The 19,846-nt window shown below is 40.7% G+C and overlaps 1 protein-coding gene across 2 annotated transcripts; it reads right to left on the reverse strand.

The window, feature by feature from the left end:
* Nucleotides 1-1,132: 1,132 nt before the first annotated feature.
* edaradd (EDAR-associated death domain) lies at nucleotides 1,133-17,654 on the reverse strand. 2 transcript variants are annotated; one of them, XM_063491629.1, is made up of 6 exons: nucleotides 17,499-17,654; nucleotides 8,593-8,651; nucleotides 8,171-8,213; nucleotides 6,826-6,899; nucleotides 4,036-4,084; nucleotides 1,133-3,019 (listed from the first exon to the last, which is right to left on the reverse strand). In XM_063491629.1, the coding sequence occupies exons 1-6, from the start codon at nucleotides 17,554-17,556 to the stop codon at nucleotides 2,631-2,633; spliced, it is 672 nt and encodes a 223-aa protein (XP_063347699.1). In that variant the 5' UTR covers nucleotides 17,557-17,654; the 3' UTR covers nucleotides 1,133-2,630. The 2 variants fall into 2 exon arrangements, with proteins under 2 accessions (XP_063347699.1, XP_063347698.1); XM_063491628.1 differs by having other exon boundaries at nucleotides 6,826-6,902.
* Between the last annotated feature and the right edge of the window lie 2,192 nt (nucleotides 17,655-19,846).

The following is a 19,846-nucleotide window of genomic DNA, read 5'->3' on the forward strand; positions in this document are numbered from 1 at the left end:
TCAATAAAATCTGACTGGGAGGAGAAGGATTATGTTTTCAGTAAAGGAATCCGCTTGCCAGTAGTGAATGCAACAGCAAAAGGAGGAGAAAAGATTGACATTTTGGAGAGATTGAAAATCGCAAGAGAAAAGGCGTCCACAGTGAATGCGTCACCAACAGAAGAGAAAACTGATATTGACCTACAACACACTGGCGCAGGTCTTGATGCTAATACATCTACAGGTGCAGGAGATGCGTCTTTGGTCAGAGGAGGTACTTTCAAAGTAGACAAATCAGAGTCTACGCTGGGGCTGACCGTACCTGATATTTCTACATCAGACGAAAAAGACAAATATTCACTGAGCCTTTCTAATATGCTTGGCCTTAATGTCAAGGATTCTGATGCCAACTGATCGTTCAAAGGTTGGCCTGATAAATGAAGCTCCAGTCCATAAATGTATGAATACATGCAGCTTAACTGATTTTCATGTTTTAGTTTGTGACATAAAAAGAGAGACTAGCTGTAACTAATCCATGCTAAATTGTCCATCTTGTTGTAATTTTAATAATAATTTAGCCTAATAGAGTTGAGTTGTTGATACAATCTATGTATATTTTCCTGTTATTTATAAGCTTTTTCTAAATGTTAATTTGAAATTACATTACTTTACTTTTCAGTATTGCTTGTGATCACCATAAACTTTGTCTAGCAAGTGCTTTACTAAATATTTTAAAGGATAAATGAATTGTGTGAATGTGTTACTCTTTGTTCAATAAATCATTACAATACTTCAAATATGCTTTAGCTCATCATTAACAATTTTGAAATAATGTGCAATTTTCTAACATTGTACTACTAGAGCAAAAAGAAGACTGTCCAGTAATTAAAGCCAGAGATATTATCTAATTGTTGAAACATCCCTCCATACAAGTGATTTAACCCACGGTCCATTCCTGCCATACCACTTGATATGTTGAATATAAAATTCTAACAACCTCATTACATCACATTAAGGTAAATACAATGATTACTAAATTATGTGATACTCACTAATGAATATCATTTGAGGCTCTTGTATCAGTTTATGGAACACACCTTTGAGATTGTTCTGATATTGCAATTCAATATTTTAAAATGACAAAAACATTGACAAGTTTTTTACATGTTTATTTCATACTGATAAAACAAAAGCTCTTAAAAATACTTTGTATGCATGCTTTTTAGTTTACAGATTATTTTCTTTGGGTAATTTTACAAAAGGTGTTTGATTCCAATAATCTAATGTTTATACCATGGCTCTACTTTCAGCTTTATTTATGCTAAAGATTAGTATTCAAAAAGTTATGAAGTGGATCCTGTTAACATGGGCTCATGTTTTCCCCCCAAAACCCCCAAACAGAAACCCACACCAATAGAAAATCCTAAAAAAAAAAAAAGGTGTTTGGGGGGGATTCTCTGCACCTAGAGCCATGCTAGTGTTTCTGAAATCATCAGGATTTCCCTTTTTCATATTTAGCTGAACAGAAAAACGGAGACAGTGAAGGTTGACAGGAATGAGTACTTCTGGGTATTGGGGGGAAAAACATTTCCCTTAAGAACTCAGGAAACCATCAGATGTATGGATACACTGTCTCAGAACTAAGTGTGAAATTTATGTCTGTTACCGCAGCGGTCCCCAACCCCCGGTCCACGGCCCGGTACCGGTCTGAGTCATGTGGTACCGGGCCGAGAGAGTTGAGGGTGTGAAATTTGTGGTTTTCAGGGTTGTTATCGTGAACTCGGTTTCCCTGGGTCTTTTCCGTGTTGTAGTTCCGCGTCTTCTTTTGAAAGAAATATTTACGCGTTTCCATAGCAACCAGAGAGGAGGATGTTACTCTCAATGTTGTTGGTGTATTTCAGGAGGACGCTGCTAATAAAGTTACACAGTGAATTCGCGTTTATTATTATATTTACAAAATACCTGCGTTTTTGTCTCGGTCGGATCATTCTATTTTGTTGTATTTATCCGCCACACCTCAAAGGCCGGTCATAAAAACATTGTCTGACATTAAACCGTCCGTGGAGCCAAAAAGGCCGGGGACCGCTGTGTTAATGAACAAGTCAGTGGAATCACTATGTATAAACTGTCCCATTATGGTGACGCTATTTCAGTGTCCAACTCCAGTGTTTTGTGCTTTAATTACTGTTCTTGTTGTTGAGTTGCATTGCACAGTGACATGTTTCTGCCCAGGTATTATGAAAATATCTAAACAGCCTTTGAAAAACAGAAAGTAAGAAAATGAAATTTTGCAGCATTGACATCAACATCATTGCTCGAATTTGAATAATCCAACTTTTTTTTTTTCAATTTTTAACACTGCTCCGAAGACTCAGAATCTGCGGCAGGTGTGCCAATGTCAGGTCACAAGTAAGAAATATATTGGTGATCTGCATGCACCGATCAGATCCGTGACTTTGCATTGTATTCACTATATCCAGAACAGCGTGAGGTCAGTACTGTGCAATATTCTCTACAGACAGGTTCGACAGCATTGTTTTATCCATTTCACAAGTTCATTTACTAAAGATACAAAAAACTGGTAGCATGTATCAAAGCTTATGAAAATTAGGAAATCAAGTACAACCCTGAAAGATTAAGAGTCAAATTGATTAATGTGTGTGTTGCCAGCGCGACGGCCAATCCTTCTCTATCCAGCTCTGCAGCAGTCGCAGCACATCAATGCGCTGATAGATGCGGCAAAGTTCAGTGAGCTCAGTGACCGTCTTCTGGTTGTAGCGTAACAGGAACTCCTGGGTGGGGCTGTGGGACAAGGAACCCTGGGTCCGATGCTCCAGCAGGGTCAGTTCGTCATAGCTCATCCCCCAACGACTCGCAAAGTTTTTCCAGTTTTTGATGGTGCAGTGGTTTGGATCCAATTTGAGCCGCAGCAAGTCCAGCAGATCTTTGTCGTTCATGAGGTCGCTGATTTTGGGAGGGGGTGCCGGGCAGAAGCACTTCTCACAGGGGTTCGTTATAAACTGTAGTTCTTTGGGATAGTCTGAACTCAGAGATGGACAAGGAAGATTGAGTTAGCTCAAGCACATTACCAAATAACATTTTTAAAGTGGAACTATTTAGCTTGTCAGTGTTACGATGAAAAACAAACCCACATTTAACATGGAAAAGGTTTCATAACATCCAAGTAATCCCTTTGAGGCAAAAAGCTTATCAAACTGCTTTAGTCTGGGTGGCGAGGTAGAGCAGGTCACCTTCTCATTGGAAGGTTGGTCTGCTCCAGTCTGCACGCCAGATACTAACCCCACTGTTAGAAAGCTTTAAGCATAGAACAAAGTACTTGTATGAATGGGTGAATGAAGCATGTTATGTAGAGCACTGAGTGCTCAGGTAGAGTAAAAAAAAAAAAAAACCGCTATGTTCAACAGTATAGTCAACAGCTCTGCTCAAAGCACGAGAAGCCCCACCGACAAGCCTTTGTTGTTTACAGCTAATCAGAATAAAAGTGTCACAAAAGGAGAGTGAAGGGTGTTGCAAAGGGGCTCTGGATGATCCCAGTTTTCACTGGTGAAAGGCAGGAGTGCAACCTGGCTAGAGAGACAACCATTCACACTTAAATGTCTTTGGACTGCGGGAGGAAGCTGGAATACGCCCACTGGTGTACGCGAGTCCACAATGAAAGGACTCAAATCCAGAACCTTCCTGCTGTGAGACAACGGGGCTAAACACTGCACCACTGTGTCATCCCAAGCTTTCTGAACTCAATTATGCAAAGCTCAAGCAGAGTGAAAGAAATGAGCATGAAGCTGAAAGTAGCAGAATAGGTCCTTTTTAATAATTTAGTCACTTATTCTTCTAGTTGTATTGGGTACAACACAGTGCTCATCGTGAAGAGCCAAACTGTGGTGTGTTCAAACTCCTCTCCCAAAGTGTAACCATCATATGATTATTACTGCCAAATTTAAATCAAAGAGTAAAATTGCTGTTAGTCTGATAAGCGGTATTTCAGTTCCTTCTGATATTTTCATTTATAGAGTTCAGCACGAGTAGCTGACTTACCTGGTGAAGAAGAAGTGGGGCAAGTGCACTCTTCCACATCTTCCACTGGCTGCAAACAGAGAAACACAAAGAATGAATGGTAGGCACATGCTGCTGTGGGCTGGTCACTTTTCCCCAGTACTACAAACATCGCTGAGGGTATGTGAAAATGAGTGCTGCAAAGAACAACTTTACATTCACTGTCCCACTACTTTGCTAAATCCAAATGTATGTCTGTGGATGATGGGATTTGCTTGGTGTCTCAGCAGGGCAGCCCGTACGCCCAGTGCTTCCATTCTGTGTCATTTTGCAGGTGCTGGTGTGTAGTATACATCTGTTTAGCAAATACTACCATTAACTCAAGGTGGAGACATTGTTTTTGAGTATTGTTTGGAGTGGTCGGTCGCAACCAAATATTATCAATGACCTTTTCATGAGTCGTGGAAAACATACGCAGCCAAGTAGTGAGGAGATCTTTTACGGAGGACAGTTATTAAAGCAACCCTTTATACTTAAAAATCATAACGCTTATTCAAGCTGCTGTACTTTGCTCAGGTAACTGCAGAGCCGCTGCAGTAAAAGACAAAACATTTGCTACACACGGGCATGTGTGAGTGTTTGTATCCCAGAGTTTTTACATTTCTCCTGCTGATGCCTCACATCCACTTTTGTGTTGGGCTTAGTGCTAATGCATCCTGAACAATAGTTCCTGAAATGCAGAAAGTCTATACATGTGCTGTCAAAGCCATGAAAATGAGAAAGCAGTATATGCCCATACTTGCAAACTCTAATTACTGCATTAGTGGAGTGAGTAAGCAAGATAGAATTACAGCTTAATAGATTTCATTTGATCTTTTTGGTGTTAAAAATACTGCAGTGCATGTACCAAACAGACGTTCTGCATGGCCGTGATGTGCAGTTATATTTTTGGTAAAGTGTCCGGTGTGGAGCGACGTTGTAGATTGTATTGCAGCACTATAGCTAGTAACTCTAATTCTATGTACATATTTAGCAGGTATATTCCTCAACTGGATTGTGGAGACTAGCATGCTGTGGATGAAGACAATATGGACCATTAATCCTCACTGTAGTCCATGTCCCGGTGTCATAAGAGAAAGGATTATGACCATTCCTGGGACTGAGGCAAACATTTGCTCCTAGCCTGCTTTAAATAGTTAAAAATGTGAAACGTTTACATTCCCTACAATCGTTGTGGTTGTAATGCTTCACAATGCTTTTGTTTTGATACTGTGGTAAATTTACTGCCTTCAGTAGTCGCTGCAGTTCAGTTAGAGCAGGTTTAGGCTTCACTCGGCAGCAAGTGTAGATCAGAGGTTTAGGTGTGATGCTTTTTCCTGGCTGGTGCTAATAAAACATGTCTCAACATAAGCCATGTTGCACAGTAACATCAAGGTCGAGCAGAGAGTTGAGACGCTGTGCTGGAGGGATGTGAATATTTCACCAGTGGAGACAGACTGGAATAGACTGGAATGGGTCAAATCTTCGGTCCTCTTTAAGCTCGCTAACGACAGCAGCAGCACTGTTTCAGAGAGCGCCCTGAAACGGAGTCATGTGAGCGCTCGTCCTACTCTCTGTGCTCGGTCTCTGTTATTAGCAAAGTTCACAGCTGCACCTTCACTGAGACCAAACCACATCCTGTATAATCACAGCTTAAAATAAAAGGTTCTCACAGACTATGCTCTGTGTCACATCTTTAGATCTGGTGAATAATGTTTGGTTGTTGGTGGTTGTATTTTCAGAGGATCTAACCAGTGCACTGCCATGCTGCCACTGTGTTCTCTTCAAGCACAACAGGGAACAAAGGGAGAGATCCAGGTTTGTAGGATGGAAGGACACCACAGCACTGGTCCGTGCTGACGGTGTGTCCTCCCTGTGCTGATATGTGGTCATAGGAAACGTGTTGTTAGTAACTGCACGGGCCACACAGTTGTGCAAAAGCAGTATAACAAATCACTTTGTGTAAGGAATGAAGAAGCAAAGCATTGCATCAGTGTTTAATAAAGAGCTAGCAGTGTCTAACAGTACAGTGCACATCATGCTTTACTCTCAGTTCCTATGGACTTGTTACCTGTGAAAGGCATGTAGGGAATAAAACAGCTTTGGTTTTCATAGTCAGTGAGCGCTGCACTAGAAACATGAGCAATTCAATTACTGCTCACAAAATATCACAATGTAGACGAGGCAAATTCATTTTACATTACAGGCCATATACAGCTTGATTTGATGTAGTGTGGGCCAGACCAGTGAAACACAACGGCTCACTCACATATCTTTATGTAAGACAAAGAAGCACAGTTTCAACAGTACACCTCAGTTTTTCAACATGATAAAGAAATGCTGCTGTAGTAAATACAATAAATCTTAAACTGTAAGAAATAATCTATAATTTAAAGACATTTCATGCACTGTGAGTGGCTGTTGGGAGGTCTTCATTATATACAGTTTAAACATCCAGTGGGCCAGATTGGAGTCTTTGCCGGACCAGTTCTGGCCCCCGAGCCTTATGTTTGACACCCCTGATGTAGAGAATGGCAGTTTCTTGTGGCATTATAGTATCCTAATGTAAACAACTTACAGCCCATGGTTCACCCTGTTGTAATCAGGTAAAACAGACACGTTGAAAGTGAATCATTTTGTGTTCAGTAGTGTCGTGCCATGTGAAATGTACATGTATTAAATGCATGTGGACCATAATGAACTGTTACCAAGGACTGTCGCTGGCCTCCGTACCTCATCTGTTGAACCCTGGGACAAAAGTGTGTCACGTGCATCAGAGCTAGTAATGCTGACCTGTCTTATTCTGTCTTCTGAGGAGGGACTCAGGTATCTCGAGGGCATCGAACTTAGGTGCAGTGTCACAGCGTCTGCTGGAAACACATCACTACATGAGTGCGTTACGGTCAAAATGAATACATGTGTACAATACAAATACAGTTTTCAGTGAACAACACGATCAAACATCTTTCACAGTAACCGAAGAAAATGCTCCAACTGTGGCCAGGTATAAATCAACAGCCAGAAAGGCCACCGGGTCTTCATTTATTCAGCATTATAGACACAACTGCATCCAAAATGCCATCAGTACATCCTTTTAGATCAGTGGTACTTTGAGTTGGTTGCTGTAAGAATGTTAAAATTTTAGCTCTAGCAGACTTTTGCTGCAGCTGCCGTCAGCTTCTGCTTGTGTGTCGGTCTTCTGACTCGAGTGGTAATAACCAAACAGCAGGTTCTGTTGGGTTGACATCAGTCGCCTGACTTTGACACTGAACAATATCCCGTTTCTTAAGCTGCTTTTGCGGTTAGGTCACTATCCACTGGTACTGGTACACATCAGAGCTCATCCTGCAACTCCTATCAGTACTCACATCACCACTAAACACGGGTTCCTACTGGTCTGGTTCCACTGGCACCACCACGTCGACTGATACTGTGGTGCTTCATGAGCGGCTTCTACATATTTGGATCTTTCCATCATTCTGACACCGGCCTTCTGACTGTAAGTTTATCTTCATTCGTATAAACTGAATGTTTGAGACGTCCTACCAGACTGATGTCAGAATTGTTGGTAAAAATCTGTTAGGACAAAAAAAATTCTAACATAGTAAATCGATGGAGCTCCCTCGTTTTGAAAAGATCTTGCTCCTGTCTGCAGGTGACGAGGTCCCTTGTTTCTGCATTTTAGCCAAACTTTGACTTTGTTAACAAGCAGACGGTGATGTAATGCTTAAAGCAGGTGGACAGACGGGGCTGTGCACCGGACAGAGACACCAAAGTCGTTCAGAGCTTTACTAGAGTGAAAGGATTTCTTACAAACCCAACAGCATTAATTCATGTATTAGATGGCCAAAGCCATGAATTTGTACTGCCTGAATAATACCCAAGTTTCTCCTTTATCACGTATTTTATTATGTAAAACATTAGATCCAAGTTCTCGAAAAAACCAAAACATCTCAAATAAAAAGACTGAAATCTTTACTTCACATTTTTCTGAAAAATTAAAATGAAATTTAAGATAAATTAGTTAAATTTTCCATTTCTTAAAACTGACTTTTACATAAAATCCAGTTTGTACTATTTTAATGACAGAATAAATATCCATAAATCCTTTACACAGCAGGCCAAAGCCCTCACTCACCATGGGGATCTGTTACTTGCACGGGATAATTGGCCTCCAAGGACTGTGGGACAGACAAACACAGACATGACAATATGAAAAGCAAACAGAACTGAAGAGAGAAACCTGAACAAGAAAAAGGTTGTCTACTTTGGAAGCTTCCTATTCTCTTTCTTCATGAGATAAAGACTGTAACTGAGGAAGAAAATGACTCTGGTGTGTGCAAAGACAGCCTGCTGCAACTTGTTCTCTGATGAGCCCTCGGGCACTAGCAATCACAGCACACTGTGTTCAGTTATGGTACATTTCTTAGCAGATTACTGTAAGACTCTAAGGAAGAACAATGAGAAATCAGCACAAAACAAACTACATAGGAGACAAGTCAAGACAATGAGAGAGTTAAACAGACGGCTGGAGAAGAGAATAATGAGAAGGTTGCTCACAAATTCTGCCACAAAGCTGGTGGTGTCTGTGTCCTCCACAGGTTCAGAGCTGCTTCTGTCTGTTTCCGAAAAAAGGAAGAGGCTTTAATAGAGTGAATGTTGATGTGGTCACCATTACTCATTTGATCTACTTCCTACACCACAGAGACGGCCACAGTCACAGAGAAACGATTAGAAGCAGTGACGTAGACAGCCGTGCCGCGCTGTGCCGCGGCGGGCTGCACTGGGTAAAAGGTCATTTGAAAGAGTATGAAAACGTGTGTCCTGAACAGTCTGTAACTACATTATAAGTAAAAAAGTGCAAAGTCTGAGTTTACATGTAGTTTTCCTAAACATACAAGAAAAAAGGTAAAGTCACCTGATAACAGTGCAAAACTCCTCTGAAACAATCTGAATATTGTTCGAGGACAACTCTGAACTCCAACAGCCTCAGCTCTGAGAAGGAAGATTTTTTACAAGCACAGAGAGCAGCACAAAGACGGCTTTTCAGCACCGCACTGCACTCAGGCCAAATAAAGTCCTGCGCTGGTCTTTCTTGGGTTACAGCAGATAACTTACGTGTGTACAAAAAAACAAAACATGCAGAGCTACATAGTGTGTTTCGGTTTAAAGTCATACGACATCCATGGAGGATAACAACAAGAGTCAAGTAATGAAATATGTACGTTACACATTTCCAGTCAAACAGCAGCGGATCAGGATGGAGACTTGTTCAAATATCAGGAGTCATCTTGGCAGTTTTCGCTCAGATTTAAACTGTTTTTTAAAGAACTGTATTTAGTAATAATAATAATAATAATAATGATGATGATAATCATCATCAAATTTTAGGACAACTTTAAACAAACATTTTTCCAGCAAATGCTCTGATGTTGGGTTTTTTTCTCAATGTCAGGTCATGGTCGAAAAACATTTCCAAAATAAAAGCTGGCTTGACCAAAACAAATAAAACATTCTCTATTTAGACAACAATGTCAAGGGGAAAAAGACGCACAGCCAAAATGACTCAAACTCACGACTTCCCACTCTGTCCTTTTCTCTTCCTACTCAGCTCTCTGATGAGACACTAAAACATTTGCATCGTAGCTGACATCAGGGGCAGTTACAGTGGTTTGACAAAATAAATGAAAAATGACTGTAACTATTTACTAACCAAATAAGTTGTCAAGTATTTAAGAAAAAAATGAGTAAAACAAAGTCCAACAAATATTTATTGAACTCTTTTATTGTGATAAGAAGCAGGTGTGTAAATGAAAGTTTCCCACAGTAATGAACAGCTCTTTGATGAAGGTTTGTAAAGGAAAACAAAGCATTCTCATGAATCTGTTACAGTTCTACAAAGAGACCAACATATACCCAGAACAATAACCTGACTCCTACGCTTAGATATAGAAAGCTATTCACAGTATTGGACATTTAGTTAATAAGATACATCCTGATGCTAAAGCACATATTTGTACACGTGCCTGTTCCACAGCCACGACCTGTGTGTGCGTGCGTGCGTGTGTGTGTGCATGTGTTATCATGCAGATTACATGTGCCGTATTGCCCAGCCTTGTGTTATGACATTAGCTGGAAATAATAATCATCATTTTAAAAACCCTAAAAATTGCGGTTTCCCCGACTGTAATGAAACTCTCTTTTAGGCTGAGCTTCAGTTTTGTATCTTTGCAGGTGTGGGAAACCAAAGTGATGGCACAAACCAGAGAAACGCTGCCTTTCCTTTACGCTTGCTAAAAAGTCCTCTCTTGAATTTAATAACTTTCTTCATCAGAAAGAACTTGTTTCTGATGACACTGAGTGCTCCACCATCAGCTGATCAGTCAGTATATCATCTGCAGTGTTTCAGACAATTGACCTAATAGTCATTATTATCTTATTAAAGTTGAGAGCTCAGCTCACCATATAGCACAGGCTTAGTAACGCCAAGTGGTATTTTTCAGTGTATGACGCTGCACTTCCTGGATATCACTCTCTTTAATGTCACATGATTATATGTACTTATTACGTATACAACTCAGGTCTTGCAGTGACTGTGGATTTCTCGTTATGGAAAAATTGTGGTTGTGAAAAATCAAACAGGGCAATGTTTGCTTAATGTCAGAAATTCTGATGTCACCTGATTACTGTAAAAAAGTTTCTGTTTATATGACTGGATTCCTAGCACCAAAGCTGGATGTGCTAATATGCATTTCCATAGCTAAATGAAAACGATTCAGTCATGGGACTTGCCGATGACTCCCTGAACTATGTATATAGCTGCAGAAAAATACTCCTAATACTGCAGCTTTCTCCTGCTAACTTGAGTTCATGTCACATGCATGCTTTGCTGGTTTTATTAGTTTTGAGTCTTTTCATTGTTTTTCCAGATTTCTTTAAGGTTTAGAGACTGCAGCTACTTGTTGGACCGATCATAGTCTGGGTTACGTTTCACACTTTCATGATCACAGATTAGGAAGCAAACTTGAAAATATAAAGAGTTCTTTTGTTTTGATGTAAAACAATCAGTGTTGCCATTTTTGTATTAAATTCAGACATGTGACCCACCTGAGGTGTAACTGTGCCACTGTTAAAATGCTCAGCACGTGTACACAGCAGGGTACAGTTTTCTATGTTGCAACATTCAGTTCAGAACAAACTCAACAAAGAGTGAAGAAGGTCATTTAGTGTCAATCAGAACTGAACTGCAGTGGTTGTTCGATCAGTGATCAATGACTGTCTGTAATACAGACCTCCTACATACATGAATAACAATCAAGACTACACACACAGGACATGCTGGCTCTCGCCTTGGCGTTAAACATCACATTCAGTGTTTGTAAATCATTCATCCAACTTCAAATGTTTCCTTAAACTGAGCACGCAGCAGATATTTAACTTAATTACTCATGTAGAGGCTAAACCTGCGCTTGAAACCACTCAGGTGTTCGTTGGCGAGGGCGACGTGATGTCACTGGGATGAACTTATCCAATAACTCCAGCCGTACTTTCAAGTCTTTATTCCAACACCATTTATCATAACAGCGCTCACAAACTGTTTGCTTCCTCCTGAACAACAACACCTGGCATTAATTACATGCGTCTACCGTAAATACCTTCACATAAACACACCATACCAAAAAACTCAAAATGTTTAGCGGCACACATCAGGTACCAACCCAAATATGGCTCCTACAGCTCACGTTTCACTCTGTTACATATTCCTAATCGCTTCCTCTGGATGTGCTGCTTCTAGAAAGGCTTTGCTCATCAGCACTATCATTCAATGCTGCTGGTGCATCGCAACCAAAACAACACAAACGGCCTGAAATCAGAAGATGACCTGGAGAGGAGCAAGGAGGGGATCAAAAACAAACAGCCTTTATTTGTCACCCACACAGTTATACAGAGTGTCCGAGCTGCAGACATAGCCGCGCCATTCCAGGGCTTGGTTTTAGCATGGGGGTCTGGCCAGGACCCTTACCGGGTGGGAATCGAACTTGTGATTCCCGCTCCGAAGGTGTGTAGTCTTACCACTACACTATCCAGCTGATCCAACGACGGGCCAGTGGAGAGGAAGCTGTTCCTGCCTTCTATAATCAGCAGTGTTGTGGATTGCTGAATGATGTAGTAGCACTCGTCATAAATTTGATGGATCTTCTGTATGTGCAGTAGCTACAAGAAAGGGTGTCCCAGTGCGATAGAAGTGATGCTAAGGCAGCACAGGCTTCAAATGTGATGAGAAAGGGCTCAAATGTCAGAGTGTGACAAGTTTGGAGAGAACATGTGTTGCTAAGGGAAACACTTCTCATTGGTCCACACAAATCTTTTTGACCCTCCAATCATAATGTCCTTCAGAGAAGTTAAGCCGGGTACTACGTGAGATCGGATTTTTGGAAAGGTCAAAAGCAACGTGCCAGATTTACCACACGAGACAAAAATAACGTGGAACAATAATAAAAACCTCCTCGATTATCTTATTTGAGTATTTGTTGGATACCAAAGTTTTACTTCCATAAACAGAAGCACACGAATATGAATATACAGTCATGGCTGCCTGGAAGCACAGAGTCTGTAAATTAGGTGACTAATGGTTAAAAAAGACAAAACTATCAGCATATAACGTCGCTTTGCACCTCCGAGTCGTAGAGAGTGTTAAGTATAGAGCAGGACCAGTCACCCAGTTATCAAGTGTAAGTTGAACCCCAGATCAGTGGAGCATTGTTTCTCCCTCTCTGGGAATGCAGAGCATGTATCTGCATGCTCGGGATAAAGTTCAAGAGATGAAATATAAACCACATCATAATACATTGCTAAGGGTCATAATTCCACACAGGTGAACCTAGCTTTTTTCCTTTTTGACCACCCATGTGTGCTGTGAAAGGATAAGCAGCCTGTGTAGAAGGCCTGTGCTCCGTCATGTGCTTCTTTCTACACATGAATGGAAGTGAATGACATGCCAATACCTGACCCAAGCCACAGCCATGTCTAGACTGAAAGCAGCTAAATACACACACCTTGTAAAAACTCGGCCTAACATACCTGGCCCTGGGTGGTACATGTGTCTCTTTCATTCAGTGTGTATATTCCTGGACTGTAGGGAATTCAGCTGGTGGCGTAGTGTTTATACCTCTCCTTTAAAGCATATATTAAAAGGGACATAAAACATTTAGAAAAGGACTGAACTTTCCAGTCTTTTCACTTTCTTTTCTGAAAGTGAGATGTGGTTCTAGTACAGAGTAGGCGTCAGGACGTAGACAGCAAAGACTGGCGGTGTGTAAAATTTGCATACGGTTTACTTTGTGTGTACTTTTTTTTTTGCTCACTGTTTGCAGCACACAGATTTTCAGGGACCTGTGCTACAGAGTGACATTAGTATACCCAGGGTGTCTTTCTGTTATCTGGATTCACTTACCCTAATCTTGACTACTGGGATACTTGGTCACACATAGCTGGTACAACGTGCACAGATAACCCAGGGTTTCCCCTGTGTTCACATGAAGGAGTGTAGGACCAATCTAAAAAGGGATGTTTCGTGGATCATATGAATTACACAGAAAATGATCCCTATGAGTGTCACCTACATTATCCCATGATTAAAAAAGTGATTAAAATTCTATGAAAAACAAAAATGTATACAAGTAAAAGGCAACACTGCTGCAGAAAACTGTTAATATGTTGAGTTGGCTAAAATAAACATTTCAGTTCAAGTTAATTTTATTAGTGAGTGCACCCTCAGGGCCACTGCTCATTTCTAATGCAATGGCTGCACATTAGAGCTACACATCTTTAAACTGGATCCATTAAAAAAGTGTTACAACATTTTTATCTTCAGTTATTCAGCGGATGTCTGTTCTCTTATAGTTGGTTAAGTTTATAGGTTTATATAGCTTCTCTCATTTAAGAAAGAAATGAAAAACAGATGCAGTATTGCAGATGACCAGCGCTTTGTCAAACCCCACAAGAGTAAATTTGCTTTTTTTCCTTCCAATCAAGTACTAATTTTAACAATCATCAAATTTGAAAAGGTTTTGAGTCTTTGCCTTACTGATGTAACATTTATTTTCCTTTCCATGAGACACGTGGACAATTTGCAATCCTGTGCTAGCGACGGTAGCTTAATGGGTAGTTACGTCATAAAATAACAAGCTAGCAATTAGCACCATGTTCACTCACTCCAGTTGAGTGAATCGATGTGAGTACATGTAATGTGAATAGAAAATAGGAATACGAGATTAATTATGTAGAATTTCAAAAATACCAGATGACCAGTTTTACCAAAACAAAGGCCAACGGTGGAGGTTTACACAGGAACTCAGAGCGAGAAACGGAGTAGCTTCTTCTTTTAACCAAGAGTGCTAGCAACAAGTTTAAGATCTGATGTTTGATAATTCTAAATACAGAATCTGATCACAATCTAAAATCAACAGACGTTATATCCCTGGTACTGCTGACACATCTGCAAACCCACAGGTATCAACAGTGTGAGTGCGTCACTGCGTATTATCAGACTTTGTTTGCAGCTGTGGTTTTTCTCTGCATTGGTGTTAAAGGGGAAGAACAACTTGTGCACTAAAATGACTCACATGTTTAGTGTTTGCATGATCCTTTTCAGGCTGCGTCCATGGATTTTTCCCCCTTTTAAATACAAATTTATAGCGTTTTTAAAAAGCAGTTGAACCTGACTCATGTCCTATTCCAACATCGTGACCACTTTTGCGTGAACTGAAGCTCCACATCCTGGCTTAGCTTACAGAGTTAGTCAAGCTCTGCTCTAAATTACAGTTTAGTAATGGTGAAGGGACCTACAGTGTATACCTGGATCATATAGGATTGTAGACAAACAGCCATTAACCCACAGTCCAACATGTTCATCATCCCGTGTCAAACACAGGATGTGTGTGAAAGTGGTTTGGGTATTGACAGGCAGGAAAAACAAAGTGGTTTTCACTTAAAGGACATCACACAGCAGAGCCTGAACGCTGCGTCTGCAGGCATGCGCCACGAGTTACTGTTGGTGTGTGAGGTGAGACAGCAGACAGGCAAATGTCAGTGTGATGGGTGACAACAAAGAAGGATCAAAGTGTCCGCAAGAAGATCGGCTTCATCTGGTCTACAGTGTGGTTTGTTCACAGAAGAAAGCCAAAGTAATTTGGAGATAAATATTCATTTTGGTGCCATGTAACAGGATTCGTCGAAAGACCTTTTTCTCCTTCTCTTTACAGACTTCTTTGTGATCGCTTTAGTCAAACAGCTGACGACGTCTTTATTGTCACCGGGGCTTTAGTGTCCGTGGAGCTCCTCCTCGGTGATGTTTATGGTGTTTCATTAGCTTGTTACGTAATCAGTTGCATACCAATATTTTAGATTTTAGACGCCATTTAGCTGTAGTGACTGGAGACTGTCAGCCTACCATGTACCTCAGCTATTAATATGCTGGGCGTCCACGAGTCAGTGAAGGAGGACATCTTTTCTGCCAGTGTCAGTGAAACCTTCTCTGAACTTAAACTCTCATGTGATGTGAGGCAAAGGGTCATTTTAAGGTCTCCAGCCTAACATTAGCTGCCATAACCAGCTGTTCAGAAAACAATATTTTCCAGTCATTTCTATTCTGATTTCCTTTTGTTCATGTTAAACTCGTTTCAGGTCACGGGCCACGCCACTAAAAACACGGACACTTCCAGGACCAAAACCATTCTGAAACTTTCAGATTCATTTCAAATGATCTAAACTGTTCAGATGATTTATTTAACACTTTCTATAACTCCAGTGATCAGCTACCTCTCCAGGACATGAACCTGCTGCAGATTCTAATAATGTATACTTTATTCATCCCCGTAGGGAAATTAGTCCTCTGCATTGAACCCATTCACTCAGTGAAGCAGTGGGCAGCCAGCGCCCGGGGAGCAGTGTGTAGGAACGGTACCTTGCTCAGGGGTACCTCGGGGTAGCCGTTCAGTGGATTCAAACCCCCGAGTCATGGGACGAACACTACTTACTGAGCTATCCCTGCCCTCTGCTTGGATTCTGCTTGGAGATGCGTCTAAAGAGTTGCGATCACAGACCTCAGTCAACAGTAATATTGAAGTGCATCAGACCCCAGGATTAGAGACTCCAGAGACCATATGAACTCCATAACGCTGCTGGGAAGCACTGACGACTAACTGGTTAGTGGAGCTGAACACCCTGCAGTCTTAGACCTGTATTTGGGATATTCTCAAGGCTCAGTCTTATTTTAATATTTTATGGTAGTGTGCATAACTTGATATTCCAAACAAGCCATTCAAAAGCAAATGATGTGTGCCTGACTCATGCCCAGCCGAGTCTCCTCCATCCAGCGTGATGCAGCTTCCTTCAGAAGTACACACACTGCTTTGTTTATATTGAAGCAGAGCAGGGAATCAGTTCTGGGATGCTTCTGTGTATCTGATGGAATCGCAAATGCTGTCCAGCTGGACTGGTCTCAACAGTAGATTCTGGATGCTGTTCCTCCCTGATGAGTGCTAAATTACAGTAATAAAAAACTAAATAAAGCAAATAGGTTAGCTGTGGCCTTCAGTTACTACCCAGCTGACAGCGCTGTCCACCACATCATCATATCATTTGAAACAATGGTATTCCACCCTCACAGCAGAGGCCTGGAGAATCAATGCAGGAAAGCACTGGAGAGTTTTTGGCAGATGGCGGTGGCCCAACACCTTACTAAGACACATATGACTATCAGTCAATATGTAAATAGATATAACAACAAAACAGCAAAACCAGAATAAATGATTATTAAAAAGTAAAGGAGGATTAAAACCAGAATGTGTTCTTTTTAATATGCTGTGAAGCACAGCACGTATCAGTAATCAATAAAGCCATCAGTTACAGCACGCAAACGGCACAAGCAGTCTTTAAGAGATTACCAGAGAACACAAAATAAGCCGAGACACTAACACGGAAATACAAACCACAAACGGATCCTCTTTCTAATCTGTCTTAGCCCACTAGACTTTGTTCTGTGGAACTGGTGGTGGCCTACTCTTTTCCGCTCAATGCGTGAAGGTCACACGTCACGCCACAGCTTCACTGGACAGCAAATAAGATGCCAGCGCAGAGGCCAGCGGGTTTTCCGCTTAGTCGAATAAGGAAATTTTTCTAATTGTGGAAACTTTCTTGGTTGTGTGGTTAACCAACAAACGGATGCTGCTCTTCCTTTCCATCCTAAACGACGCTACATTGAATTGAATTAAGTTCAAAATACTTTAGATGAAGATGAAATCTGATCAAATGCATTATTTTACGTGGCAACATGTGTCGTTTTAATAAAAAATAAACAATAGTGACAAATCTTAAGAAGCTTTTCACGACACTTGTTGAGCACAGTTATGAATGAAACAACGGCGCTCTGACATGGACAGCAGTGAAATGGATATTTTACTCACCAAATGGTTCTTTGTACGCGTTCAAACTGCTCATTTTTGAGGCTGGGATGTCCCCCATGCAGGGAAATGTAAAAGGAGCGGACAGAAACTGTCTCCACGCAGCAAAAACACGCAGTTATCCTCTGCCCCGACCTCAGAGAAAGCTCCAATGCCACCCCAGCGGCGGCGACTCAAACAAATGAAACACCTCTGTGATGAAAAGGTGCGAGGATTAATGCTGCCTTCAAGGCCCACCCGTAATTTCCAGCTGAAGGCGGTTCATCTATGACGACAGAAGAATACGTTCTTGCTAGAAATATATAATGAAATATTAACCAGCCATGTTTTTTTAATATCTAAAATAAAATCAAAGCCCTTTGAAAAAGGAAAAGAAACAAACACAGAGACGACCAAACTTCTCTCCAGATATCTTCAAAGCGCTTCTTCACGCCGCATTCCGTCTCTTTGTTTTGGGGCGCTAGCGGACCAACTTTGTTTGACGCAGTGCTTTTCACGTAAAAGAAAAAAGCTGAAGGGGTAATCAGCACACTAGGTGTCCCACTCGATCCGTTTGTATTGCTTCTGCTTGTAATAGAAATATCATCATGTGAAAAGGAGCGTTTTTACGCCAGTCTTGTAGAAGTACCTTCAGCAGCAATAAATTGAAATAACTGGTTTCATTATAATTAGTCAGGCTCTGTAATGCTGCTTCAGCTCCACGAGGTGCACAAGCAAGTAAAACTGGGAAAGCACTCAAACTTGCCTGGTGTTACAGGCTCTCTGGATCTTGTCCTCAGAGCTTGTTGCTGTGCTGCCATGATTAGTGCCTCTGTGCTGTCTTTCAGTCCAGCTCTGTCCAGCCTCTGGTAGGATTTCTCGATATTTGCCTCTTCTTTTTCTGTCTATCCAAATCTACTATTTGGGAGCCTCCGTCTGTCTGTCTCTCGCTCTCAAATGCAGGTTAAAAGAATAAGTTATATTAGAGCATACCACATTTCACCCTCTTCTGCCCGGGAACCATAGCCTTAGTCTTGAAGGTGCTGATTTCTATTCCTAATGCTTCACACTAGGCTGTGAAACCAAGCTAGAAGCTTCCACCTGATGAAGCCAACAGAACCGCAACCCAACTGTTTTTTAAACACGGTAGTGTCATGAAATTCAAATGATTATCTATTTTTTAAATTAAAATAACATATCTTCTTAGTTTAAATATTAGATATGGTTTCAATGTCCTAAAATTTCATACTATTTACTTGATGACTTAAAAAGATGTAAGGGCTCAAAAAGGGCTGTATTGGAAACAATATGCATAATAAAAATACCAAATCAACTTTACACATTGATTTGTAATTAATTAATTTGTTCAGGTACCTCTGAAAGGGGATGGTACAGTAGCAAAGTTTACGTGGTTTTGTTAAATATACAGTTATTCAACAGAAATGAGCCGAATCTCAGGGGATTTGGTGTTTTTTACACTTTCAGAGTTTTGGTCCTAAGACTAAATATTCCATCTGGACTGTAGGATAAATCAAAGATTTCTCTTTGTTTGGTTGGATCCAGTGGATCTGTCATTCCCTCTGTGGTTACTGCCAACCCCACAGCTTGATGCTGCCACCACCATGCTCCACCTGTGTCATAGTGTTAGACAAACGATGTGCAATGCCTATTTTCTTTTCATGATACCTGTCTTCGTGCGTTTTCTTTAATTGTTCATTTGAAATGAAAAACAACAAAAATAAAAAAAGTGCAAAGCAGTGAGAAAGACACCAGTGACCCCTGCAGGATTGTTCAGGAGAAACATGCTAGACAGTCTTCCCCTTTGATTTGGTTTTAGTTAAATTCGTTCATATTTTTCAGTTTGTGCTTTTTTTTTTTTTCTTTTTTTTTACACAAATAGGAAATAACATAACTGTTTATTTGTATTTTTATGTATTATATATATATATATATATATATATATATTTTTTTTTATTATTATTATTTTTTTTTAAATACTGTTCATCATATGTATACAGTGCTGCAGAAACTGTGCACCTCACGCCCCTTTCTTCTCCCACATCTGAGTTGGAGATGCATTTGTACATCTGTATGGTGACAATAAAGGCATTCTATTCTATTCTATTCTATTCTATTGGTACTGAATACATTTGCACTAAAATATGAACAATAAACATGAATATTTAGAGGAAGTGATGGTTTTCGGTAACATGGCAGCCGTATGTTCAACACTGTGACCAAAGGAAAGCCGTGTTTACAAAGAGGGCCGCGGAACCCGGTGACTCCGGTCAACAGGTTTCGCAGTCTGCTTGAACGCATCAAAACCTGCTTTCGTCATCACGCACAGTCACGTAACCCATTCGTCCAATCAG

This window comes from Pelmatolapia mariae, linkage group LG13, assembly GCF_036321145.2.
Source record: "Pelmatolapia mariae isolate MD_Pm_ZW linkage group LG13, Pm_UMD_F_2, whole genome shotgun sequence".
NCBI lineage: Eukaryota > Metazoa > Chordata > Actinopteri > Cichliformes > Cichlidae > Pelmatolapia > Pelmatolapia mariae.

Bases quoted from the DNA above. Each gene is read 5' to 3' on its own strand.
- edaradd (XM_063491628.1), bottom strand. From the start codon at position 17,556: ATGGGGGACATCCCAGCCTCAAAAATGAGCAGTTTGAACGCGTACAAA. The intron at 8,214-8,592 runs GTGAGCAACCTT...TCTGTCCCACAG, and splicing joins CCAGCTTTGTGGCAGAATTT to TCCTTGGAGGCCAATTATCC. The intron at 6,903-8,170 runs GTGAGTGAGGGC...ATGTGTTTCCAG, and splicing joins GCAAGTAACAGATCCCCATG to CAGACGCTGTGACACTGCAC.